The sequence below is a fragment of the Quercus suber genome, unplaced genomic scaffold (genome assembly GCF_002906115.3).
Source record: "Quercus suber isolate HL8 unplaced genomic scaffold, Cork oak 2.0 scaffold_377, whole genome shotgun sequence".
Taxonomy (NCBI): Eukaryota; Viridiplantae; Streptophyta; class Magnoliopsida; order Fagales; family Fagaceae; genus Quercus; species Quercus suber.
In genome coordinates, this window is record NW_027069829.1 from 220,792 (window position 1) to 248,272 (window position 27,481).

General features: G+C 36.3%; 3 protein-coding genes across 3 annotated transcripts; all 3 read right to left on the reverse strand.

Moving 5' to 3' along the window:
- Positions 1 to 247: 247 nt before the first annotated feature.
- LOC112006347 (vacuolar cation/proton exchanger 3-like) lies at positions 248 to 7,833 on the reverse strand. The gene is given in 14 exon segments (XM_065760659.1): positions 248 to 339; positions 434 to 507; positions 605 to 699; positions 1,020 to 1,043; positions 1,045 to 1,137; positions 1,242 to 1,295; positions 1,391 to 1,414; positions 2,302 to 2,394; positions 2,525 to 2,653; positions 3,501 to 3,713; positions 3,951 to 4,147; positions 5,359 to 5,387; positions 5,491 to 5,558; positions 7,416 to 7,833. Coding segments are annotated over 14 exon segments (1,458 nt in total). The 5' UTR covers positions 7,689 to 7,833.
- Positions 7,834 to 17,765: 9,932 nt separating this feature from the next.
- Positions 17,766 to 18,281, reverse strand: LOC112006333 (uncharacterized). Its single transcript, XM_024038610.2, has one exon. It carries the CDS (start codon positions 18,279 to 18,281, stop codon positions 17,766 to 17,768), a length of 516 nt encoding a protein of 171 aa, XP_023894378.2.
- Positions 18,282 to 20,710: 2,429 nt separating this feature from the next.
- On the reverse strand, positions 20,711 to 22,027 carry LOC112006332 (uncharacterized). The gene has a single exon (XM_024038609.2). It carries the CDS (start codon positions 22,025 to 22,027, stop codon positions 20,711 to 20,713), a length of 1,317 nt encoding a protein of 438 aa, XP_023894377.2.
- Between the last annotated feature and the right edge of the window lie 5,454 nt (positions 22,028 to 27,481).

Below are 27,481 nucleotides of genomic sequence, written 5' to 3' on the forward strand. Positions count from 1 at the left end.
CTATTATTGCACTACAAGAGAAAAGCAAACCCAAACCCTTGCCATATGCCACCAGTACTCTTTTGGCATTTATATCAAACAAAACACAAAAACATTCTGAGCGATCTATATGACACCATGTATGTTTTAGCCAGTCTTCATCAAGCTTCAATGGTATCCATATAAAATCCATCTTAACTTTAGAGGCATGACAACTTCCGTTGACAAGAAAAACCCGAACAGTTGGTTTTCCGGCTAGCGAGTCTAATCAAAATTGAAGAACTAACAAATCTGTTGCATCTGTTGAAGTTTCAATGGAAGAATACTTATCTGAGTAGTGACCCCTTAAGGCATATAAGCCTGCAGTAAAATTGTTCTATTAAATTTGATACAAGAAGTACGTATAAGGATGTGACATGTAAATAAATTCATGTACTTAAGAAATTGAGCATACCTGTTAAGTGCTTAAGATTCCTTCTGTAGTCATCTGAAGTCCTGAGTTGACTATGTTTGCTTGGCCCAAGGTTTCTAAAAAATAAAGATTTAGATATTAATTAGACTAAATCATAAATGGACATAGCGTAGCATAGATAATATATCCTAGAAACAATAATGTTGTAACTACTTACTAAGTGGTGTTTTGGATACAAAGAAGCATGGTGCAATAACAATGTAGCACAAGAGGAGAACCAGTCCCTTCATGTAGTGAGATGTCCCATCCTATAAAATCAATAGTGAAAAATTTCAAAATAATGGAACAAACTTGATATTGATGGAGACGGGTCTTTTTGTCTATGACGGAGATACTATTTTAGAATAATAGTTAAATAATTAAATTCAACATTTTCTATTACTTTCATGCCTAGAGCTAAAGAGTGTTAAAATAAGAATTAAATAATTAGCTTTACCCCTTTCTATTAACTTTTTTCTAAACACCTTTTTTGTTAACTTGAGACATAGGGACAAGCAATAGTTTACAATGTTCAAAACTATTCTCCAAATGTACTAAGAGGAAGCTTTTGAGACATGAATATTCTCACTTGAAGTGTGAAGGCTGTAACGATTTATTGATAATGCAAGAGAGGTGGTCTCAAGGGTGTTGAAATCAAGATCCATGCGAATTCCCATAATCCAAGCTACAACCACGCATAATGGGACCTGAGTATTTATACGATATAAATTTAGCATCACCATTTAACTAAGTTCACAAAGAAAGCTTTGTCCGGACAGCCATTCCAGCAGTATAGGTTTTAAATTCTCACCACAAACATTGCAATTTGAGTCGCAGACCCTAAGGCAACACCTAAAGATATATCCTGCATTTGTGTGCAAAAAAATCTCACTTAGAATCTTTTAATTTCCAAACTTAGTGCCGCAATTAAAATGGTAGAAAGGTCATTATATTACTCACCAACTTGTTCTTGAAAGCAAATATGTTAGGTTCTAAAGATTTAGGATTTTATGTATTTAGAATTCTAATTTGTATTGTTGGCAAACCATGATCAAAACAGGTTGTTTAGTCTTGTTTAGGCTTGCTCAAAGTTGGGTTTTTCATGTAAAGTTGGAATCGAGAGGCTGCAGATGTATTTGTGCATTTCGGCCTGGCTCGATCGATCGAAGGAAAGGCTCGATCGATCGAATCTCGGGCAGAATGTTTTTTTCTGCAGAATTTCCAACTCAGCCCAAGCCCATTAAGGATTAGGGTTTCAGATTTACTTCTCCCACTATATAAAGGAAATTCTAAGCCACGTTTTTGAGAGCTTTTAGAGAGAGAGAAGAGAGTGCCTCTTTTGTATCTAGGGTTTTGTACCCAACCTCTCTAAGCCTTTGTTGCTCATTTGCGGTTTATGTGAATCTCTTGTGAGATCTAGATGAGCTTTCCTTCACATAAACTTAGGGTTTTCAAGGTAGAGATATTATCTACATCTTGATGACCAACAAGGTTGCTGCTATTGGAGCTTAAAGAAAGAAGGAGTCCGTGGATTCGGAGCTTGCACGTGGTCGTGTCAGTAAGTTCTATTGGTGGGTAGCATTAGGAAGTCAAGCGGGGAGCTTGTAAGTCCTTTTGTATGAACTTCAATTCTTTCAAGATAATGGATTCAGGTTTACCTTGAGGATAGCTAGGTCAAATCCTCTCCAAGTTTTTACCGTGTGGTTTTCTGGGTCATCATATCATTGTGTTCTTTATATTTCCGCTGCTTTGCATGATATGATATATTTGTGTTAACCTAGATTTGTTTAATTTTGACTAAGTAATCACTTGGCTAATTAACTAGGTTAATCTAATTGTGTTTTAAAGGGTCTAAATTTCTATCAAAATATGACTGCCCCGGCATGTTCTGCTGCATTTCCAACAATTGGTAGCAAGATTATGCTGAGGAAGCTGACTAACAAGCCCCAAGAATCTGATGCATCCTGAAAGGAATTGAAATCCTTGTGAATACCTTGATAGATAAATCTCTTTAAGTACAATGCATGAAATAGTTACATTCCACTTGATAATTCTCAACCACACAAGCACTATGAAAATGGTTTCTTTTTTTACCTCAATTGTAGCCATCGCATATTCAGACAACACAACTATGACTATAGTCATCCCGACCAGCCAAACAAATCCACTCCAGAATCCTATCACAGGCACTTCTTCCTCACCCTCTGCACCACCTTCTGATTCCTGATGGGTTGCACCATAGATATTTAATTAGCTACATTAGCATATATTGATATCAGGGAATGATTGAGCGAAGAATTCTTTAGCCCCTCAAAATAAAAAATAAAACTAAAATTGATTGTTTTTTTTATTTTTTATTTTTATTTTTAATTTTATTATTAAGGCATATCATTAGCCTGCTTGAGAGAAATCAATTTGTAATACAATTTGCAACACGATAAATCATTAGGGCAAGGAGTCTGCTTTCACCTTAAATGTTTTTATCTTTACTTCTAACAGTTACTCTGTTGTTTTTTTTTTTAATGTTTGTAAGCTACCTTCAAAGTAATTATGTTTTGATTTAAGAGAATTTAACTTTATCAATTATTGAAATAGCTAGATACAAAAACAATGATAAGTGTGTTTTTAAAATATTGATAAGGCAACAAATCCTAAACCACTAATTTATTAATGAATGAATCAAGATTTTATGAATTCAAGTTAGAGTTAGCATTAGAACTGTGGAGAATCTAATCCATGCAGTAGAATGAGAACCTTTTTTTATAGGTAAATAAACCAAGAATCTTATCTTTTTCTTTAATTATGGAGAAAAGAAATATCACATGACTAGACTTATTTCTTTTTATTAGTATGAGACATTTCATCGCAAGAGTGTTTTTTTTTTTTTTTTATTTTTTTTTTTTTGGGTTGGGTAAATAGGGGAAAGGGAGACCTGGGGTTTCAATTATATAGATACCACAAAAATGTCGGCACCATTGGATTATTAACTGCTCGAACCCCACCACAAGAGACTAGTACAAATGAGATCACTATTGTGAATTTAAAAATTAGAGAAAATTAAATTATGTACCTCCTGAGCTTCAAATAATTGGCGGTGTGTCCACAATTGGAAGACTATGTAGGCAGTGTATGCAAGAAGCATGACAATGCTACTGGCTCTTGACAACTGGATTGTTGGTACCACAGTGAATTCAGGCAAGGCCCCAGAATGCCGAAACAAAGTAGGCAGCAAGTGGCACAACAATGCTAGCAGCAACATGAGTGAGTTCACATCAGCTTGTCTCTGTTATTTCATAAGGTCAAGCAAACATCAATTCACCATCAACTTTGATCCATTTGGAGGACATATACATGAGCTATGTCAATAATTTTATACTTTTTTACTATATATCATCTATCACAAAAAAAAAATATATATATATATTAATTATATTTTTAAAATGATACTAATCATATATTTATTGGTAGTAAATTGACAATTACTTTATGTTATAAAAGGTTTTTTTAAATAATAACTCACTCTGTCGTATTTTTGTTCCCTCCTAAGGTTGGCAATGCCACCACAGAAGAGAGATGTCCCTAGAACCAGAAGAAGGTTGGAAAGAATGGAGCCCAAGAGAGAGTACTTGACTAGGGCTATCTTATGCTCGCTTAGAGCAAATATTGCAATAATGAGCTCCGTAGCATTCCCACATGTAGCATTTAGAAGCCCTCCCACTGCAAAATCACATGATAAACTAGTTAATAACTTAAATGTTTGGAATTGTGAATTTCTTAATATTGAATATTGATGTGCAAGTGTCCCTTTAGTATACCCTTATTAATTAATGAGGGAATATGCCATTTGATTCAATGATGGTGTTTTGTTGTAATTGTAAACTTAAATTTTAATTATTTGTTAGATAAAACAAAACCATTTTTATAACGCATTTAGCTTGTGTTTAGTATATAGGAGCACTAGATACGACATAGGCACAACACATGTTTTAAAATGGTCATTTATTGGTCCCATATCATGTCAAGTTCACAAAAGCACTAAACAGAAGTCTTAATTTATTAAAATTAGGCAAAACTTAAACATAATTATTTAGATGTTGTAATTTAGGTTTTGATTAAATTTTATCATATGTTTATATTAATTTTATTTATTTATTTTTATAAAAACAATTAAATTCAATCATACAATTTAGTAATTAATGCAAATTGCAATCACGAACTTAAATTTAATTGGGGTTAGTATAATTAATAAGTGTCAATGAAATATAGATAATAATCCCATTTTGATTTATACTTGAAATTAGTTGAAAACCTAAAATACCACACCTAATTAGTAATTGTAGCTCTATTCAAGTTTGATCTGTCAAATATAATTTGATGCAGACACTATATAGCTAGAATCTTCACTGAAAATTTTGCTATTACTTATGTACAAAGGACAAGACAGAACTGTTTCTCAAAAAAAAAAAAGAAGGACAAGACAGAACTATGAAGTGTCCCCGGACTCGATAGTGATGTCTCAACCATGCATAACAGCGAGGTTAAATGAGGTTTTCAACGTTTTGCTTCCAGGAGTTACAGACTTTTCAGTAAAATTCAACACATTATATATTTGGACAATAGTGATTAATGCGTGAAGCCATGAGCATCGAAATGATCGAATCCGGTTTGGTCTTTGGAAAACCATCAAAACCAAGCCAACAGTAATTTAGTTTTTTTGACCCTTTTTAAAAAAAATAACCATCTCTTTCAATGTATTTATGGTTTTCTGACTCTCAGAATGTGCTGCACCAATGGTTAATTGCTGTCTTAAACTTTGTTCTATAAAAGAATCAAATTAGGGCTTGATCACTGCTCGAACATGATTAGGAAAATTGTCAAGTGTGTGTGTATATATATATATTAAAAAGAAATATATTTCATGCTCATACCTGTAGGACCGGTGTAGTAAGCAATTTGTCTGATTGCAAAATAGAAAAACGAAAGTTAGTATTGATCTCAGATGCATACAATGAATAATAGATTAATAGACAACTATATAAAATTTGAATATTCTGCCTTACTCTGTCAGGAAGCTGACACGTTCAGCAAGTGGAGTGAGGCCAAGTAAGCTCAATGCGAACACCCATGGCTGTTTGCAATAAAATCAGAAAGGACCCATTATAAGAATATAGAAAATGAATAAGAAAGTAATTGTTTCCAGGGCCCTGTTGAGCTGTTTTCAGTTTTCTTGCAGAGAATTGATTGCAGGTGTGTTAATATATATATATATATATATAAAGAAAAAAAAAAGTAATTAATGTTTTGACAGTTTTTTTTTTTTTCATTTCTCATAAAAATGATGTCAAAAACTTTTTTTAACTGGATTCTTAATCAGTACCCTAAGAACACTCTTTAACATTTCCTTTATATATATATATATGTATATATTTATTACTCAGCCCCATCACCAAAGTGTAAAATAGACTAAAATTATTTCATACCAATCATCATCATCATCATCATCATTATTATAATATAGATGGATTTGAACTTATATAGTGGTTGTTATGTCAAAAGCCTTGTAGCTGAATTAACATCTTTCTATGCACAAAGTGCCTAGGGGTCTAGGGGAGAAATGGTTCGAACTGCAAGGTTAGCATCATGTTATAATTATTTCTCAAAAAATAAAATAAAATAATGGTTGTTATGTAGTAATTACTCTTTATTATATCATACCAAAACACTAATGGATTACATTTTTGTGTAGGCTGAATTCAAACCTAGATCAATCTCTCTTATTTGAGAATAAGAAATTTTACCCATTAAGCTAAAATTCACATTCCATACCAATTAGGGAGGGCAACGGATAGGTTAGGGTTAGATTAATTTGAGATATTCATCCTTGCCTTGTTACCTCCTCTTCGAGAAGGGGAAAACTCACACAAGGCAAGTGGAAATATATATTCTCATCCTTTTTTTTTTTTTTCTCTCATACTATAGAAGGAAGAACCCACACGCCATCTCACAAAACTGCTAGCGGCAGTTGGAGACGCGGAGCGGGATATAAACCCACGCACACTACTTGAACTAGCCGATGTGGGAACTAAGCCCACCAAAGCTTTTTTTTTTTTTTCTCATCCTTAATAAAGCAACTTCAACATTAATGAGATTGGGATATAAGAGAAAAAGAGAAACGAAGTGTTTTGTGAAATGGTAATAAAATATTATAAAGAGATAAATTATGAATATGATACACATAAAATTAAATTATATATATAAATAATTTAAATATATAGAGTATTGACATTCAGTGCAAGGCAAGTAGAACCCGCCCTCCCCTTGTCACCTCTTTTGGGTGAAAGAAACCCACACAGCGTAAGCGAGCTATGACGAAGCAAGAATTGTTTTTCAAGGTAGGCCAAGCTTGTAAATATATCAATCAATCAATTTATGATAAAATTAAATAATGAGTGTTGCTTTTATATGCCTTAACATATACAATACAAAATAAGAAATATAATAGTGACATAAAGTAAATAAATGATTTTTTGTTGTTGTTTGTTTTGGGATAAAAAGTTTAGTATATTTTCTTCTAATAATTAAAAAAAAAAAAAATCCCTACATTCCTAATTCAATGAAAAAGCATTTGTTTGTCGGGAAAAAAAAACAAAACAGATTACTTTTATATATACATAATTAAATTTATTATTATTAATAAAATAAAGAGGGAGGGGATGAAATTGAAAGCATCGGGACCTCAGCTCCGCCCACCCTCTGCCATTAATTGAGTGGGGTAGGAAATTTTTGTCATCCCTACAATTATTAATACTGAAAGAACATATATTTTGTTTTGTAGGCATAAAATGATGGTGGGATATATAATCGATAATTGTCAATCAAATATGCCCACTTTGATTGATAAAATATCATAGTTCCTTCAGTTCCTGTAAGTTTTCACTGTTACATAGAAAACCCTAGGAAGTTAAGAATTTTAACAAGAACTTACTCTTCCAAAACCATAAATCTCAGCTGCAATGGCTAGTGGGATGGCTGGAAATAGCACAGAAAGCTTAGTTCCCAGAATAACCTCTTGAAGATTTGCCAACAATTGTCTAAGGCAAGTTATGGGAACTTTTGAGACAAGTTTGAGGTCGGACTTTTTGCGGAGAGATGAGGATGACATGTTGTGGTGGGTACGGCCATGCCTCATCTCCTTGCTCAAGGTTTTGACGTTTCCATTTTCCAAAAGCCATGGTTCTTGGAGAGAGTTTGAAGCCATATCTGTGACACGACAGAAATATTGCACTATAGCTAACAAGACTTCGATTTTCTAAGTATACTTCTATGTTCTATGTCTATATGTGTTATGAGAGAAAGCTACTGTTATAAATAGGTGAGGACTAAGCTTTACATAGAAGATTTGGATGCACCTTCCTCGAAGTTTCTTATTGTCTTTAATGGTAAGCTAGTGGATTTTCATACCATATATATAAGGCTCCGCTTGGGAGTTCATAAGGGAATGGAATGAGATGATCATAAGAGAATGAAAACGAATGGAATGTAATATATTAAGTAAGGGAAAGGAATGGAAAATAATGGAATGGAATGAAATTAAGTAACATTGATTGGATATTTTAAAATAAAGGAATGGAAATGAATGAAAATGAATGTAATGTAAGTAATTCAGTTTGGGAGCAACATGGAGGGAATGTAGTGGAATCATTTTATGACAATATTACTATTAAACCCTAATTTTAAAATAAAGGGTTGAATATATAGGGGTATTTTGGGAGTTTTAGTAAAAAAATCATTAAATCTAATTTCATTCCCTCCTAATCCTCCCAATTTCGGGGAGAATGAAAATTTGAGGTTTTAAGGGAATAGAGAGGAATGAGTGTTCCCTCCTACTCATTCCATTCCCTCCCACTTAAACTCCCAAACAAGGGAATTGATTTTCCATTCCCTCAATTTAAACTCTCAAACAAGAGAAATGAAAAATATTCTAAAATTATTCTTTTTATTCATTTTCATTCCATTCTATTCTCTCCTTCCAAGCGGAGCCTAAGGGAAATGAATTGAATGGATTAGAATTAGACATAAGAATAAAAAAATGGAAATGAACAGAAGTATAGAATGAAATTAAGCATGTATCTCTCTTTTGTTTAGATGTTTGAAAGGGAAAGAAATGAATAGAATATTCCAAATTTCTTTTTTCCTGATTTTACTGACACAACTTTTTTTTGTAAAAATAAAATATAAAAAATCTTAAAAATTGACAGAGTTTCCCATGTGTAATAGTCTTTTTAAGTAAGTAACTAAGTATGAAACTATATAGTAGATTGAAAAAAAAAAAAAAAAAAAAAAAGAGGAGCTAGTAGATTGTTTTTGGTTAACAAGTCAAAAATAATCTTAATATTTAATTGGTGCTACATGATGTTTGAGATAGTGTGGCTTCAATATTCAAACGGCAAGGTTTTGTTATTTGCTTGTGTTTACGTTAAAAATTTCCTAATTAGGTTCCACATAATAATGGCATTTGTACCTGGACATATGACAACTGTACTAATTATTACTGTCCATAAGAATATCCTTTTGGACCTTCTATTCATGATTTTTTGAATTATTGTAGTTAATTGGAAAAGGAGAAAAGAAAGGTTAAGTTTTCAAGTTTACACTAGAGGAAAAAAAAATAAATAAAAGGAAAATCAATTGTATTCAGTATTCTGCAATCATTATAATATAAACATATATATTTTCCACCCTAATATTTAAAATTCTACCGGTAGTTATATATAAGGTACATATTAGATATATTCCTATTAGAGATAATATCTTCCAAATATACATTTTAATGAAGTTCCCAACTATCTAATTAAATGACAGTGAGTTATTTTTTGTAAAATAGCGTAGTTTTCCAAATTAATACAAAGAAGGGGATTACGGTATGTGATTAAAAAAAAGAAGAAGCAAAGTCAGCTGTAAAAAAAAAAAACTATAAAATATTATTTTCAAGTGATGCTTGAGTACGGACTAGTCAAACTCTTTTCAACAAGACCATCAGTCAAAGTCAACAGTTAAAAAGCTCAAATAATTGAGTTTGAGTTTTCACTACCAAAAATAATTCTTCTTCTTCTTCTTCTTTTTTCTTGAAAATTTTTACAAAATTTTATATGCGAGTCACGTACATAAAATAAAATTCATGTTTATGTAATTGAAAAAAGTAGTACACAGCTTTACAGAATAATTTCTGGAACAAAAAAACACCTATAGTCGCATTAATGAACACAAAGCCAGAAACTGTAAAAAAGCTGATACTAGGTTTCACCAAGGGAAGTAATTAATATTATTCTCCAAATGAGAAGATTGTGACAACCGAAATATGCTTCGTTTTGTAATTAATGAACCAAGAAAAAATTGTGAATCACACAAAAACTATTCCATTTTTGTTAGCTAACTCTCCAAGTTCTGAAGTTGACAGGGTATTAAATTTTGTACACAAAATCATCATGTGGTATCAAAGAGTTTCCACAATCTTTTAGATCTATTATGCTGTTTTACGTATCGTTCGTATATATTGTTTGTATTTTAATGTCACTTTTCTTGTTGTGTGAATCTGTGATGCCTAAACTGAGCATTTGACAGAGATAGAAATTTGAGCAAGCTTTGCATTAATTAATTGACACTAAAACATATTAGAAGGGTATGTAAGGTACAACTCACCGTACTAGGAAGCTTCGTGGAAACTTCTCAACCCCGTACAACTGTGCAAAGTTAAGACGGTTACGGTAGCAAAAATCTTATGATTCTTTCTTATCCTAAAATGCTCGAAAGCATGACTAATGAAAACATTGATAAGGACAAGAATTCCATGCAATGCAATGTTGTTTAAAAGGAACAAGGACACGTGTTAGTGTGTAAAAGGAATTAATTAATGACCTATTTTTGCTTAGAAGATTAGCATCATTGTTTTTCCCTAGTAAATGGCAGTGTTCTAAAGCTACTAAGTGCCAAGGTAAGGAAGGTAGAAAGAAGTTTCTCTGCACAGTAAAAAGTAGATGAAGCAAAAGCTTTTTGGTGTATATAAATTGCCACTCCAAATTGCATTGTGGATATGAATTTCTGCAACACAAAGTTTATTAGTTTCTGAAGGTTGGTGCTTATGACTATGGTAGGTATTGGATGAGTTTTTGGTGTTGTATTTTACTTTAAATTGCCATGAAAGCAACCATATATATGTGTGTGTATTTCATACACGTAACCCCACCCAATCTTTTTGGAGTCTGTTAGTTTAGTTAGGTAAAAGACTTTGTTTGTGTATCTGTGTTTCCACATTGTTGAATTTGCAAATCAACCCCAAGTATTTCAAAAAATATGTTGTTATAGGCTTATAGCTATGTGCTAGCTAGTTTATTACCATGCATGGATCTCGGGCTCCTCAATTCTCTTTGAAAGTAATCAAATATGCCTTATATAATGTTAGCATCCTTATCTCTTGTTAAGATCCAGAGCTTTACAATTTAGTGACACTGTTTGGTTATTCATTATAGTAGAACTTATGTTTAATTCCTCCCATCCTATTGTTTTAAGCCAAAAAAGAAAAACCCCTTATTCTGAAATAAGTATTTTCAAAACATTAGAATATTCACATTAAAGATGTGAAAAATGCTAAATTCTAATTTTAGCCCTCATTCCCTTAAAATATCTTCCACATCAAGCATGCTATTCTTAAAATTTTTGACATCTTTACTACAGTAGGGTGTCATCTTTGACACTCTACTCTAGCAAGTTGTTAGAGTTTTTTATTATTAGTTTTTCTTTTTCTCTCTCTCACTCTCTCTTGTGCTGTGCCTCTCTCCACTTCTTTCTCTCTCTCACTTGATTAAAATAAATAATATTTTAATGAAATGGTAAAAAAAAAACTTTGATGTTAGATGTATTATAAAGTGAAGTCTGAAAATAAATAAAGTAGTGTTTTGAGATGCTAAATGCTATATATATATATTTTTTTTTTTTTTTGACAAATTTGTTGATAATGCTCTAAATAAGACTATCTACCATGACATTTTATTTCTAAATCAACCACTCCAAAATTTTAGGTATAAGATTATTTACCATAATCTCTCTTAGACTTTGTAAAAGTAAGAATTTTGTATACTGAGTACTGCACTACATTTTTAAATTCCTAAGGTCTTAAAACCTTAGTCTAGCTAACTGATTTTAATTTTCTCAAAATTTTTAACCAAAAAAACATGATCATATTCATTGATCTGCTGGTCAAATTTTAGATTTTTTTTCAGTTTTTACCTATATCATTTCATCATCAGTTTGGTTTCGTATTTGAATTCTATTCAGTTCACCTAGTGGCAAATGCTAGTTGATGAAACATGCTCGGTGCAATTTTGTTGGTATTCATCTTGTTAGGTCGATGATATTTCTGATGGGAAATAATAATTGGGGGTTGTAAATCATTTTGATTCTGCCATATATGAGTCATCAAAGCATGTGGGATGGGGTCGAAAATTTCTGTAGGCAAACGAAAACATAGCATTTGTTTTCTCATTCATTAAAAGAATCTGCCAATTTGTGTGGGTCTACAATGAGAGACTGATAACCACGTACTGAGTACACTCAGAACCTTTTTTTTGTCGTACGTACAATAATAGCTGCTTCATATCACATTATTACTTCAGTCCAAAAAGCCAATTCGATACCTATTAGTCCCATCCCAATCTAGATTAACATCAAGCCTGAGCATCCACGTTCAAAATATTTTAACTCATCTGCATGGGCCATGTGTTGCTGAGCTTCCACGAAGCTTCGTCTTTCATTTCATACATATCTTGAAATCTGTACGGATTATTGTCATATATAATTTAACTTCCATAACTGACAAACGGACATGGAAAGTATCTTTTTTGCAAGATTTTGTGGTGTATGAGATGAAAGACGAAGCTTCCTAATTTAACTTCTGCATTAGTACATGGGACACGTTAAACACGTGTCCGCTTCCTAATGTGAACACAAGCTCTTTCTTATATTTAAATAAAATTACATGTTAAGTAATTTTTTAAAATATTATGCTATTTAATAGTTTTTTATTGAATGAATATTATGAAAAAAAATGCATATATTTGGATTATAAAATTTTAAGATGACCATAAGTCGAACTGTTTATTTATAAAATTTTTAAGATTTTAAGATTTTTTACATTTTAACATAAGTTTATGAGTTTATAAATTGAATAGTAAATATAGTTAAAACAAGATTTGATTTATGTGTTAAGAAAAATGAAAACTTTTGTGCAACGATATTTTTAAAATGAATGAAAAGTTATACTTAGCTAGATATGGAACTCGGTCATAATCCTGTATTACAATCAAAATATAAATTACACCATTTAATTTTATTCAAAAAAATCATTTTAGTCCTTTTTAAATTTGAAGTCGGTCATTTTTCTGTCGTGTAGGAAATGGTACGAGGCAGCTGCAATTTCGGCGAAATTTCCTTTTTAGTATGGTGTTGAACAAAAGTCACAAAAAACGGCGCAATGTTGCCATAGTTTTTTGCCTGTGGGTGTTGACGATGTTTATTTCTTCTGGAAACTATAGATATTATTACCTACAGTTTGTTATGATATGGTTGATACGTACCAATTTATTGAAGCTCATGAAATCATACAGGATGTACTTGGTGGTTCAGGACTTACAATTAATAAAAGTTCAATCAGGTGGATCTTGTCGTGTGTTCGAGAAGTTCATTGTTCCTAATTAGGCAATCTTTCTCTTGGGAAATGTTAACAACCGCTTGGTGCTTTTTAAGTACAAAAAAAGACAAAAAAAATTTGTCAGAAAAAGTCAAAAAAAAAAAAAAAACACAAATAATACCTACAAAACTGAAAAAATTGACATAAACTGCAAAAAAAAGAAAAAAAAAATTGTGGTTAACGGCACCTACTTCAAGCCAACGTTTTGGTCAGTCTATCTGTAGTTCTCTTCTCTACATGTATGTTGCACCAAAAAAAGTTGCTTTTCGAAAGACATATGAAAAGCAAACTGAAAATGGTAAGGTGGCAAACAAAAGAAGAAACTTAACTGGAAGCAGCAGACAAAAAATGTGATACCATTTGTGAGGATGTCGAGAAATTTACCAGTGAGCCACACGATACTTATGCGTTTGAATGTGAACCTGCACAATACAAAGAAGAAAAACCTAATAGAGAGTACCGGTGTGGTATCGGCCAAATACCCTTCGAAGGCTAAGTCAGAAATATTCTCACAACTCTAGAGTGCTAGAGATGGTAAATTATGCATACCTTGGTCTATAAGAGTATTGGGGCTTTCATAGTAGTAGAGGATGGAGCCCTTTTCCTTGGTGCGGAAGTCTTTTCCTTATAGGACTCTTCTCGCAGAATCCTAAACGTGATGGACAAGATATTTCCTTGTGGGAAGATTCATATTGATGTACGTATCCTCTAGAATCCTTTTTGTGCTAGAATTCCTTTGATCTTGGGATTCTTCAACATGTGCCGCAAGTATCTTGCGACTAGGGTTTTCTTTCTGTTGTATGGCAATTCAGACTCGTCGCTATGTAATCCATTCAAGTTGGACCCGTTCATAATGGACCGTAGATATTGGGCCCGTCCACTATCGGCCCACGGAGGATGGCCCGGCCTATATCATGGAGATTTTCACCTCTTCAGTTGCCCCCTCACCCCATGGGTCCGTCACTCTTTTAGGACTCACGGGGTGACGGTTCGTGACTAGGGGATGATGGTCCAGAGGCTCGTGGGTCAACGGTTTCGTACCCGACAAATGTATGGCTGAATTGATGCCACATGTCGTCTTTCCATTAAATGTTGTCTTGTATCGAGGCGCCTCTCCGTCTTCCGTGCACTTCCTCTATAAATATCAAACCTTTGCCTCTCATTTTCCCACTTTCAACAGAAACTCACTTGTCAGAGCGCATCCGTCATCCTTGTCAGAATACACCGTTCAATTACAGTGTCCGTTATCATCAACTTTCCTCCGTTCATGTACTAATTGGTAAGTACCCTCTTTCATATTTTTCTACCGTCGTATTGCTTTTATAGCTCAAAAATTTACTTCTGTTATCCATTCTTAGCCCCGTCAGAATCTTAGGTTTTGTCGTCACTTATAGGCAATGTCTAGTGCATCAAGTAATTAGTCAGTTGTTCGTGACAGGGCAGATTATGAAGAGGTATACCCATCAGGTCACAAAGACCAAGAAAGTCCAAGTGAAGAGAGGAGTACGTCCGCCTCTTCTCCGTCCTCAACAAATGAGGATACGAAGTTGGATGAACCAGTGGAAGGTTTTGATGGTGAGGAACAAATAGGACCCGTCATAGGAGTTGATGGACCAAGGGAGTTCATCATACTTCCAGAGTGGACAGTGAATGATTTTACATCCACTATCAAGGAGACTCACTTCAAAACACTTAGAGCTAACTATCAGATCCTAGATAACATTCCCATTCGTCTGCCCTATAAATCAGAGAAATGCTATTATGAAGGAGTACAAGGCCTTGGAGTGTATGAGCAAATGTTGAAGGCAGGACTTAGATTTCCACTGAGCTCCCTTCATCGCGACTACTTAAGTATCTGGGTTTGTTCGTCAACCAAATATCCCCCAACGCCTGAAGGGTCTTTATAGCAATAGAGATCCTGTACGGTGCATGGTCGGACGGAGCTAGGAGGTTGACGGTGCGAGAATTCCTTCACTGCTATTGTCCAGATGAAATTGACAAATCTAGGGGTATATACAATTTTGTAGCTAGGAGTCCGTTGTTAAAGGTAATATATGAAACCTCAAACTCCAACAGAGACTGGAAGAGTCGTTATTTTTTCTTAGAGGGTGACGAGTGGATGTGTCGTCCAGGGGACACGGAACACATGCCCGTCAACACTACTTGGGGCATATTGCCTCAGGTTGGTATGTATCCGTCTCAATGTGTAAAGACTTCCTCATTTGTTCAATTTAATATGTTTTAACCGTCCTTTTCTTTACAGTACGACGGCGTCCACAAGTTAACCTTGGGGAGTACAGTTTTCTAGAAAAGATTTTTAACAAAAGTACACCGGAGGAAAGGACCTGGGCTAAGTTGGTCAACCTCAACACAATCCATTGGTACTATGACGGTCCTGAACCATTAAAACCAGCAATCAAATATGAAACAAGGATCCGTCAATGTAAGTTTGTCGTTCCAAATGTGTTTGATCCATTGATATTATGTTAAAGAAATTAACTTTGCCCGTTCATCTTCGCAGAAATGGACGATGCAAAAAAAAGGTCAACCATAAGGGCAAATGCTGCCAAGAACAGGGGGACCGGTGATGCTGATCCCAAAGAGACAAGTGCAAACAATCCGTCAGCAAAGAGGAAGCAGCTTGTTAGAGGAGACCGTCCTTCGAAGAAGCCCAAGATCCCTCCGGACCCCATCGCGGGACTTATGGCAGAGGGTGCGAAGATCGTCACCCCCGCAAAACATTGAGCCGGTAAGGGCCTCATGAAGGGTCCGTCTTTGAGCCTGAAGAAGTCACCCACCCTTATTTGAGACGACCCCAAATATGCCTTGGAACAACTCTCGTCCATTATGACCTCCGAGGACTTCGAGGACCTAGGTAATCACTCGACGAAGGCGATGGGTGAGACGGGGCTGTTCAGCATCACCCAGGTAATTTTGTTCGTATATTTTTCATCCGTTCGTTTATATGCCTTTGCTTGAGATTAATTTATTTCCATTGTTCAGGCCATGGTTATGGTGAAGGGTTTGTTTGGACGATGCTTAAACCATGAGACGACCTTGGGCTGCATACGGGAGATGGCAAAGCTGACGGAGGATGAGTTGGCCGAGCTTCGGGCCTGGAAGGTGGTCTAAGATAAGAAGCTCAAGATGGCCGAGGAGGCTAGTAGCCAACTCCACAAATTGATGGAGGAGTTGAAAAAAGTTATTGAAGATAAAGACAAAGAGATCCGTCAGGCCAAGGAGACTGCTGTACTTGAGTATCGAGACTCCGACGCCTTTTTGAATGAGGAGTTTCGTTTGGCGACGGCTTTGACGAGGCCATTCGTTAGGTGAAGGCTTTACATCCCTAGTTGGACTTGTTGTCTGTCAACATCAATGCTGTGGAGTAAACGTCCGTCCTGCTTGCCCAATCCGAAGATACGGACGAGCTCTTTGGTGAGAAAGCTCCTATCGACGCCCCTTTCGACCAGGTTGCAGTTGAAAGTGATCCCAAAGATGGTCAGTCACGTCGTAGTGAGGAAAAGGAAACCCCCATCGTAGACTAGGTTTATTTTTATTTATTTCTCATACTTATGTAAGGATATTTGGAGAACAATTTATGACTCCGTCATGTTTTCATTTTCTGTAAACATTCTTATTTTTGGGTATTTACTCCGTTTAACTTTTCTTTATCTATTTTATTGAGTTGTTTGACATATTCTATTGAGTGGAATTCATCCGTTCACTTTACTTTGTAGTTTGCTTTTCGAATGATGTCGTCCACCTGGACGGACTTAGACAGATACTGTCCTTTTATTGTGATTTTGCTCATTCATTATCCTGTGGTGTAATCAATCATTCAAGGGGACTTTATCTTGTATCTGTCCACGTTAGGGACTTTACTATTTTGGACTTAGAATTCGTCCATGTTGTGGTCTAGGAATTTTAATCCTTATATAAAGACTCCGTCCATGTTGTGGACCTAATACTCGTCCATTTTTGGACTTAGTAATAACCGTCCACTTTGAGGACTTTGTATGATTCGTTTACTTTGTGGATTTGGTAGGATCTGTCCACTTGGTGGACTGTGGGATCCGTCCACTTTGTGGACTTATAAGTTCTCACCCTCTTGGGATGATTTGTCCAATCTCTGGACTTGGTAAATTCTCATCCTCTTAAGATGATCCATCCAATCTACGGTAAATTCTCATCCTCTTAGGATGATCCGTCCAATCTATGGACTTTGTAAATATGGTAGAGAAGCATCGTTGCATCTAAATAGTACTCTGATTAATTAAAAAACAGTGTTTGTAGAAAAGTACTTGTTCCCTTGGGCTTAAAACATGTTGTAGTAAATAAAAATTGTCTGAAGTAAAAAACTAATAACTTGTAGAAAAAATTAAATAAACTGTTAAATTAGAAAATGCTGTTGTCCTTCATATTACTTCTACTGGTAGTACTTTTGTAGGTGCTCCACGTTCCATAGGTGCTGTAGCTTTTTTCCGTCCAGGGTCTCGAGGTGGTAGGTTGCCTTCCTCTGCCATGATGCGATCCTATAAGGTCCTTTCCAGTTGGGACTGAGCTTTCCTTACGACAAGTCTCTGGTAGTGCCCATCACCTTCCGAAGTACAAGGTCTCCCACCTGAAGCTTTCTGTGCCTGACATTGGAGTTGTAGCGTTTAGCTTGAGATTCTGGTACCGTGCTAGTCTTTGTTTTGCTGCAATCTGAACTTCGTCTATTAGGTCGAGCTGAAAGCGCATGGCTTCTTCGTTTTTGTCTTCGTCATAGCTGTCCACCCTGTAGCTCGTGAGTCCCACTTCTGTTGGGATGACCGCATCACTTCCATATGCAAGTCGGAACGGTGTTTCTCTGGTAGGAGTTCTTGTGGTGGTTTGGTATGCCCATAAAACGCTTGGAAGCTCGTCTGGCCAGATACCCTTTGCCCCATCGAGCCGGGTCTTGATGATTCTAAGCAAGGAACGGTTCGTGACCTCAACTTGCCTGTTGGCCTGTGGATGTGCTGGTGAAGAGTAGTGGTTCTTGATGCCTAACTCCGAACAAAAGTCCTGAAAGGCGCTGTTGTCAAATTGCTTTCCGTTATCGGAGACAAGTACTCTGGGGGCCGTCATGGGGGTTAACTCTTCGGACGGTTGCCTAATGAAATTGCTGAACCTATGGCATTTGTTGCAGGTCTTGACATAGGCTTGGGAGTCCTTCAGCATTGTGGGCCAAAAATAGCCTGCTCAGATCAACTTGTGCGCCAGTGAATGTGCCCCCAAATGGTTTCCACAGATACCCTTGTGGAATTCCCTCATTACGTAGTCCACTTCCTCTTAGCATAAACACCTCAGGTATGGGCGTGAGAATCCTCTCTTGTATAACACGTCCTTTATCAGTACAAATCGTGATGCTTGGACCTTCAACTTCCTAGTGGCATCCTTTCCGTTTGGTAATGCTCCTGTCCTCAGATAGGATACTAAAGGAGTAGTCCAATTGCCTTCTGTGCTCACTTCCTGCATATTTGTCTCGTTATCAATGAGTGAGGAGATTTGAACAAACGACAATACCTGTTCGAGGACAAGCATAAATTATGCTGACGCTACTTTTGCTAGACCGTCGGCACATTCATTCTCCTCCCTTAGGATTTGGAGGAATTTGACTTCGATGTTGCTGATGCGGCCCTTCACCTCCTCTAGGTACCGCTTCATTCTCTCATTTTTGCATTCATAGCCGCCATTGATCTGACTTATCACCACCTGGGAGTTGCAGTGTACGATCATATTCTCAGTGCCTGTTGCCTTAGCGAAGTCTAGCCCTGCTACTAGTGCTTCATACTCAGCCTCGTTGTTGGTTGTAGTGAAGTTCAGCCGGATCATGCACTCTATTTTATCTCCTTCAGGGGTCTGGATTATCACACTGGCACCTCCTGCGTGCCTGTTGGAGGATCCATCTGTATGGATGCTCCACTGTGCGCTTATTTCTGCCCCCACACCTTCCGATCTAGAAAATTCTGCAATGAAGTCAGCAACGGCTTGCCCTTTTATCGCATTTCGCGAGCGGTACTATATATCAAATTCACTCAGTTCCACTATCCATAACGCCATGCGTCCAGCTGTCTTCGGGCTACTCATGGCTCTCCTTAGGGGCTAGTCCGTCAGAACTATTATTGTGTGCGCCTGGAAGTATGGCTTGAGCCTTCTTGCTGCAGTTACTAGTGCGAAGACCAACTTCTCCATTTGAGGATACCTCTCTTCTGCTCCTTGGAACGCCCTACTTATAAAGTAGACGGGTTTCTGTGATCCGTCCTCCTCCCTAATTAGGGCCGCACTGACTGCCGCTTGCGAAACTGCCAAATAGAGGTAGAGTACTTCCCCAGGCTTTGATGGGCTGAGCAACGGTGGGGATGATAGGTACTTCTTCAAGTCCTCAAATGCTTTATGGCATTCGTCCGTCCATACGAACGACTTTCTCAATGTACGGAAAAATGGAAGACATTTGTCCGTCGCCTTCGAGATGAACCTATTTAGGGCCGCAATTTTACCGTACAATCTTTGCACATCCTTGATTGTTTTTGGCGGTTCTAATTCCATGATGGCCTGAACCTTCTCTGGATTAACTTCTATACCTCTATGGGAACCATGAACCCCAAGAACTTCCCTGCTGTTACCCTGAATATGCACTTGTTCGAATTTAACTTCATATTATACGACCGGAGCTTGTCGAAGGTCTCCTGTAAGTCTTTCAGGTGGTCATGTTCGAGAAGGCTCTTTACAAGCATGTCATCGACATACACTTGTACGTTCCTCCCAATCTGGTGTGCAAATATTTTGTTCGTTAGTCACTGGTACATTGCTCTTGCATTCTTAAGCCTAAACAACATCACCTTGTAGCAAAAAAGCCCCTGACTTGTGACAAAGGAGGTCTTCTCCTAATCAGCCTCATCCATCTTGATTTGATTGTAGCCAGAGAAGGCATCCATGAAGCTCAAGAGTTGGTGTCTTGCCATTGAGTCTACTAGTGTATCAATCCGAGGTAATGGGTAATTGTCCTTCGAGCATGCCCTGTTGAGGTCCGTGAAGTCGACATACATTCGCCACTTCTCGTTAGCTTTTTTGACCATCATCACGTTAGCTAACCAGTCGGGGTAATATACCTCCCAAATGAAGTCTGCCTTGAGTTGCTTCCTGACCTCCTTAACTATTGCTTTGTCCTGCTCTTGAGCGAATACTCGCTTTTTTTGTCTTACGGGCGAAAACATAGGGTTCACATTCAACTTGTGAACTATGACTGAGCAATTAATACCGGGCATGTCCTCGTGGTTCTAGGTGAAAACATCCTAATTATTCTTGAGGAATGCTGTGAGGGCCTGCCGTGTGGGTTGGCTGGCCAATGTCCCCATTCTAGTCATTCGTTCTAGCCTTGACTCGTCTAGAGTTACTTCTTCTAGTTCCTCTACTGGTTTTGCTACGACCCACTGCTCTTCTATGCACATGGTTTACTGGTGGTCATCCATCTCCAGCATGGCTATATAGCACTCGCAAGCGGCCACTTGATTTCCTCATAACTCCCCGACCCCATACTCCGTGGGGAACTTAATCATCAGGTGGTACGTTGAGGTTGCTGCCTTCCAGGCGTTAAGGGTAGGCCGTCCAAGGATAGCGTTGTATGCTGACGGGCAGTCAACTACGAGGAATGTCACATCCCGAGTGATCTGCTGAGGATAATTGCCTACTGTCACCGAAAGTGTGACCACACCCAATAGGAATACTCTTGTTCCTCCAAATCCCACCAGCGGGGCATTATTTGGTATCAGCCATTCCCTATCAATCATCATTTGTTGGAACGCAAGGTAATATAGGATGTCCACCGAGTTGCCATTGTCGACCAACACTCGGTGCAAGTTATACTCTCCCACTCGTAGGGTGACAACCAATGCGTCGTCATGCGGATGGTGAAGACGTCGTGCATCTTCCTCTGAGAATCCGACGACTGGGCTATCTCTCCACGCTATCTTTGGTATTGAGCCCGTCAGCTGGACGTTCTGAACCATTTGGAGGTAAGTCTTTCGAGCCTTCTTGGATGACCCGGTTGTCGATGTTCCCCTTACAATCATCCTTATGTCTCCGATTAGGGGTTTAGGATGCTCATTATCCCTTCGGGGCTGCTGCTCTTGAGGTGGCGGGTCCATCCTCTCTTTTCTAACGAACTTTTGTAATTTTTCTTGTCTAATGAAGGCTTCTATCTGTTGCTTTAATTCATAGCAATCTGCTGTGTCGTGACCGTGATCGCAGTGGAAATGGCAATATTTGTCTCTTGATCTTTTGCTGGGATCTCCTTTCAGTTTCCTAGGGAAGGTTAAAGCCCCCTTGTCCTTGATTTGCATTAGGACTTGTTCTATTGGGGTAGTTAACGAGGTAAAGCTCATGAACCTCCCCCCTGGTGGCTTAGAGCACCGCTCATCCCTTCGGTCTCCTGTTCTTGGCCTCTTTAACCCTTGGTCCTGTCGTGCTTCTTCTTGCTGCTCCCATTTCCTGGGTTTTTCCTTTTGGGCCTGCAATGCGTCTTCTGCGTTCATGTATTTGGTTGCCCTGTAGAGTACTTCTGACATGGTCTTAGGGTCGTTCTTGTATAAAGAGAATAGAAATTTGCCCTTACGCAACCCGTTCATGAAAGCCACTACCAGTATTTTGTCGTCGGCTTCATCTATTGAGAGCGCTTCCTTATTAAAGCGCGTTATGTAGGTCCTCAGCGTCTCGTCCTCCCGTTGCTTAATACTCATCAGGTAGGCTGTGGACTTCTTATACCTGTGCCCTCCAATGAAGTACGTAGTGAACTGAGCGCTCAGCTCCTTGAAGGTGCTGATGGAGTTTGGCATTAGTCGGCTGAACCATACCCTTATGGAGCCTTTGAGTGTTGTGGGGAAGGCTCTGCACATGATCTTGTCTGCTACCCCCTAAAGGTGCATTAGGGTCTTGAAAGTTTCTAAATGGTCCAGAGAATCCTTCACGCCGTCATAGCTGTCTATATGCGGCATGCGAAATTTATGGGGTAGGGGGAAGGAGTTCACGGCCGCAGTGAAAGGTGAGTCGATGTGGTTAACTAAATCGTCAAGGTCATTGGAAACTCGCCCCTTGAGCGCGTTCATCATAACCTCCATTTATTCTCTTATTGCCTACATCTCTGCAACAATATGTGGTGGAGTCGCATCCGTGAGGGATGGCATGCTTAAGTTCTGCCTCTCCTGTCTGCTTAGGGCGTAGCTGCCTTCAAGTTTCTCCTAGTTTTTTCTTACAACGCCAGTCCTTTCTTGATCTTCTTTTTGGTCATTCAGTGCTGCATTCTTCTGGCGCAGCTGTTCTTCCAAGCTGTGATTTTTTTTGGTGAGATGTTCCATAGCGGTAGTGAGAGTTCGAACTTGTCTCTCGAGGGCAGTTGTGGGTGGTTCCTCTCCTTAAACGTCGTTAGTTGTTGCCATCGAGCGAGTGAGTACCATGCAACCCTTTAGTCTGGGAAATGATAATATGGCTTATGAATCTCACCTAAGTGTTCCTACAGACGGCGCCAACTGATGATGCCGAGAAATTCATCAGTGAGCCACATGATACCTACACGCTCGAACGTGAACCTGCACAATACAAAGAAGAAAAACCTAACAGAGAGTACCGATGTGGTGCTGGCCAAATACCCTCCGAAGGCTAAGTCAGAAATAGTCTCACAATTCTAGAGTGCTAGAGAGGGTAAATTATGCATACCTAGGTCTATAAGAGTATTGGAGCTTTTATAATAGTAGAGGGTGAAGCCCTCCTCCTTGGCGCGGAAGTCTTTTCCTTATAGGACTCTTCTTGCAGAATCTTAAATGTGATGGACAAGATATTTCCTTGTGGGAAGATTCATATTGATGTACATATCCTCTAGAATCCTCTTTGTGCTAGAATTCCTTTGATCTTGGGATTCTTCAACGTGTGCCGCAAGTATCTTGCGACTAGGGTTTTCTTTCTGTTGTATGGCAATTCGGACTCGTTGCTATGTAATCCATTCTAGCTGGACCTGTTCATAACAGACCATAGATATTTGGCCCGTCCACTATCGGCCCACGGTGGATGGCCCGTCAGGCCCATATCATGGAGATTTTCACCTCTTCAATTTGATTCCTTGTGCTAGCTAGTTATTGCTTTACTTTAGAAGGTCGAAGCTAGCAAAACTAATAAAGTCATGCCTAAAACGTTAGGGATAGAACTAAGATTTCAAGTTAAGAGATGAGCTGAGTATAAACAAAACTAGTCGCTAACCGTGCGATATAAGGAAAAATTATTGACTCTAAAAAAAATGAAAAAAAATATTTAACTTTTATACTTTTCCATAGTTAGAAGTGTTATCTAACATTGAACGTTATTGAGTTGCAAGTGCATAGTTACCGAAACTTACAAAGTAATTTACAATTCTTAAATTAATAAAGCAAAACTCTCAATAGTTAAATACACACACACACGCACACTCAAAACTAATATAAATTGCAAATATATAAACAAAGACCATGATATGAGGAACACACACCAAGTTTCAAATTTCAATAGCAATATGACTTTCTCGTAGTAATAACAATATAGACAATTCAAAATATGGAATAATATCAAAATTATAATACCTAATTCCATTATCTTTTATGTTGAATCCAAACAAATAATCAATTGAAATTAATCCAAACAAATAATTAATCAACCGAAAATCATAGCTTTTAATAAGAAAACAAAAAATCACATGAACCTAAATAAAAAGCATTTAAGGTGAAGAATTAAGATTAACCTACTGAGACGCAAATACCAAAAACCCCAAGACTTAAAACTTCAAAATTTATAGAATCCCCAAATTCTACTTCAAAACCAAACCAAATTCAACAAATTTATATATAACATACCAAATTCCCTAGATTGGAAGACATAGGTTGCAACTTTGATTTTTCTCCAAAAAAAAAAAAGATGCTTTATCTGCCATGTACAATAAAAAAAAAAAAAAAATTAGTAGAAATTTCAACCCAAAAACCAAACTCACGAAAACAATGTCAATATAAACATGGAGATTAACCCAAATACTTAAAAGATAAAATTCGACATAAAAGATAAAATTCATTAATAACAATATAAAAAAATTCGACATAAAATTCATTAATCAAAGAAGAAAGTTGAATCAGATTGCTTACTGTTAGATTCTAAGATTTTAGGAACTAATGTATTAGAATTTCAAATTGTATTATGTTGGCAAACCATGATCAAAATATAGAGTCTAGGTTTAGGCTTGCTCAAGAATGTTTATTTGTAAAATTGGAATTAAGTGATTGCAGAATTTATTGGACTAAATTTGCAAGGCTTGATCGATTGAAAATTAGACTCGATTGATCAAACCACGTGTAGATTTATTTTTCTACAGAATTCCAGTTCAGCCCAAACTCTTCTAAACGTATTGGGGTTCAAGTAAAATACTTCTATATATAAAGGAAACCCTAAAATGTTTTTATAAGTTTTTAAGAGAGATTATAGTGCCTCTTGTGCCTATTTGGTATTTAGGGTTTTGTACCCAAAAGCTCTTTAAGGTTGTTGCTCTTTATGTTGTGTGTGTGAATTTTTTGTGAGATCTAGAGGTGTTTGCCTTCACACATACTTAGTGTTATCAAGATTCAAGATTATGCCAAGAACTTGGTGATCATTCAGTTATAGATTCAAGAGTTTAAAGATACACAAGCGGGAGTGCTTGTACTTGCTGGGAATCCAAGAAAGAAGTAATCTGTGGACTCGGAGTTGTCACATGATTATGGTGGTAAGTTTCCTACTCAAGGTAGCAATAGAATGTTAGTGGTCTAAGTTGCTATTGTATAAATTTCAATTCTTTCATAGTGGATTTAGTTTACCTTGAAGATAGCTAGGTTAAATCATCCTCAGATTTTTTACCGGTTTGGTTTTCTTGAGTTATCATATCTTTGTGTTCTTTATTTTTTGCACTTTACATTGATATGATATATTTGTGTTAACCTAGATCTAATAATTTGACTAAGTAATCATTTGGCTAATTAACTAAATTAATCTGGTTGTGTTTTAAGGGGTCTAAAAACAAACAAGTAGTATCAGAGTAGGTAACTCTTTTGTTTTAGATCTTTTAATCTAAGAGCTGATCCTTGACTCATGTTGTCATGGATAATTTTAAGTGCCTTATTGTTTTTTATTGTGATGATTTGAATAAAAAGGATACTGTTGTTTTTGTTGATCTTATTGATGCTTGTGAAACTCTCCGTAAGGAATTATTGAAATCTATGAAAATTTCAAAAAAATTCAAGGAAAAGTTAAAATTGGCTAATCTTGAAAAAGAGGAATTGGTTGTTATATTAGATGAATCTAATAAAAAGAATGAATTTTTGAGAAATCAAATTTCCTCTCAAAATGAGAAGATGAAAAGCTTGGAATAAGAATTAGTTGAATCTAAAGCTAAAATTGAAAATTTGACTAGTACCAAGCTTGCTGTTGATAACAGAAGTGTTTCTATTTGTCTTAAGCCTAAAACTGAGAAAGTTTATATCCCTTATTTCAAGAGGAATAATAAAAAAAAAAAAGACTTATTTTGCTAGGTTAGACAAAGGTAAAAGTTTTGATGTAGAAGCTGAAGTTTCTAAACCTATGTCTAAACCTACTATTAGAGAGTAAAATAAATCTGTTTTTGTGCCTACTTATCACCTTTGTGGTATTGTTGGTCATATTAGACCAAATTGTTCTTTGTTGAGGCAAAAACCAAAATTTGAGACTAGATTTACTGTTAGGAATATTGATGTTCTTAAATTTGTTCTTGTTTGTCACTTTTGTGGTGTCTCCGATCACATGCATCTTAATTGTCATAAATTGAAATTTAAGCATTCTATATTTCAATCTAAGATATGTGATGATATTTCTCCTGTCATAAGTCCATACAAATTGTTTCATATTCTTTTAAAAAATTTAAGCTTGTCGGCTTGTGAAAAGAATTTGCAGGATTTCAGTATTTCTCAAAAGATTGATGTAATTCCTCAAATACACTTTACTTCTCATGGATTTTCACCTACAAAGCCGAAGACTCGTGTTATATGGGTGAGAAAAGACCTGCTAAGGTGAGTGTTGTTTACTTGTCCATGATATAATTCTTTCAATTGTTTGTGGACTTGTTTTGTTTTTGTTTTTGGTTATTTTGTTTTTTAGGTTGTTTTTTATTAAAAAAAAATCCAAAAACATTGAAAATTTTTAAAAAGACAAAAATACTTTATTTTGTGTCTAGTTTTATTTTTCTTGAAGATTACATGAATTATGATACTTCTCTCTTGATTTTGAACATGCTTGACATTATGGAGAAACTTAAATAATATGTGTTATATGAGTGCTAAGCTATTTTTGATTTTGTGTGAGCATGTACTAGTTTGTACATGTACTCACGGGTTAATTAAGAAATTGATATTTCTTATTTGTGTACCCTCTATAACTTAGTTAAGTACTATCATGCATAGCTTTGCATTGTTCATTTAGCACAATGTGTGTTTTTTGTTTTTTGTCATTACATTTTTTAAACCAAAAAGATTTTTATGTGTTTTGCATTATTTTTCTTAGATTTATAATCAAAGCTGGCCATATTATTTTTACATAACATGTTTATGGATCTTGTTTAGTTTGGATGAGCTTATTTATTGCACATTACTAGTTTGAGCTTTGTAGTACTGCATATTGTGTGAGAAGATGTTTATAGTTTTTGATCGCATGATCTTGATATTGAAATCACATGTCTTTGATTGTCGGACTTGAACTTTTTGAGAAAGACATAAATAACCATCTCATCACTGTTTACTAGCCAATCATGAACACCTTAGTGCATATCGTAAAATTTTGTGCTTGAGAAAGTGTAACACATGCATAAAAAGAACTTAAGGTGTAAGTCTCGGTTTAATGCTAAAATTGGTATGTACATTATTGGACTATAATAACTTTAAATCAAATAAAATTAGTGTGTACATTATCCCGACTATCTTTAATAAGTTTCTGATTAAATAAAATTAGTGTGTACATTATGAGACAAATCAAGAAACTTACATGATTGCAAGCTTTTATTCTAGGAGATGTGGGAGTTATATGATGTAACTCTTTAGGTGATAGTCTCTTTCAAATTTATGTAATGAATTTTGTAGAAATTGTGATTGATCACTATCTACTTATCACCTCACATGTATCTCAAGCTCTTGCTAGTTACACACACTACACAAGTTACTCTTTACTAAACTTGGTACATTATATTGTGTGTGATCTTGCCGTGGCCATCCAAGATTATA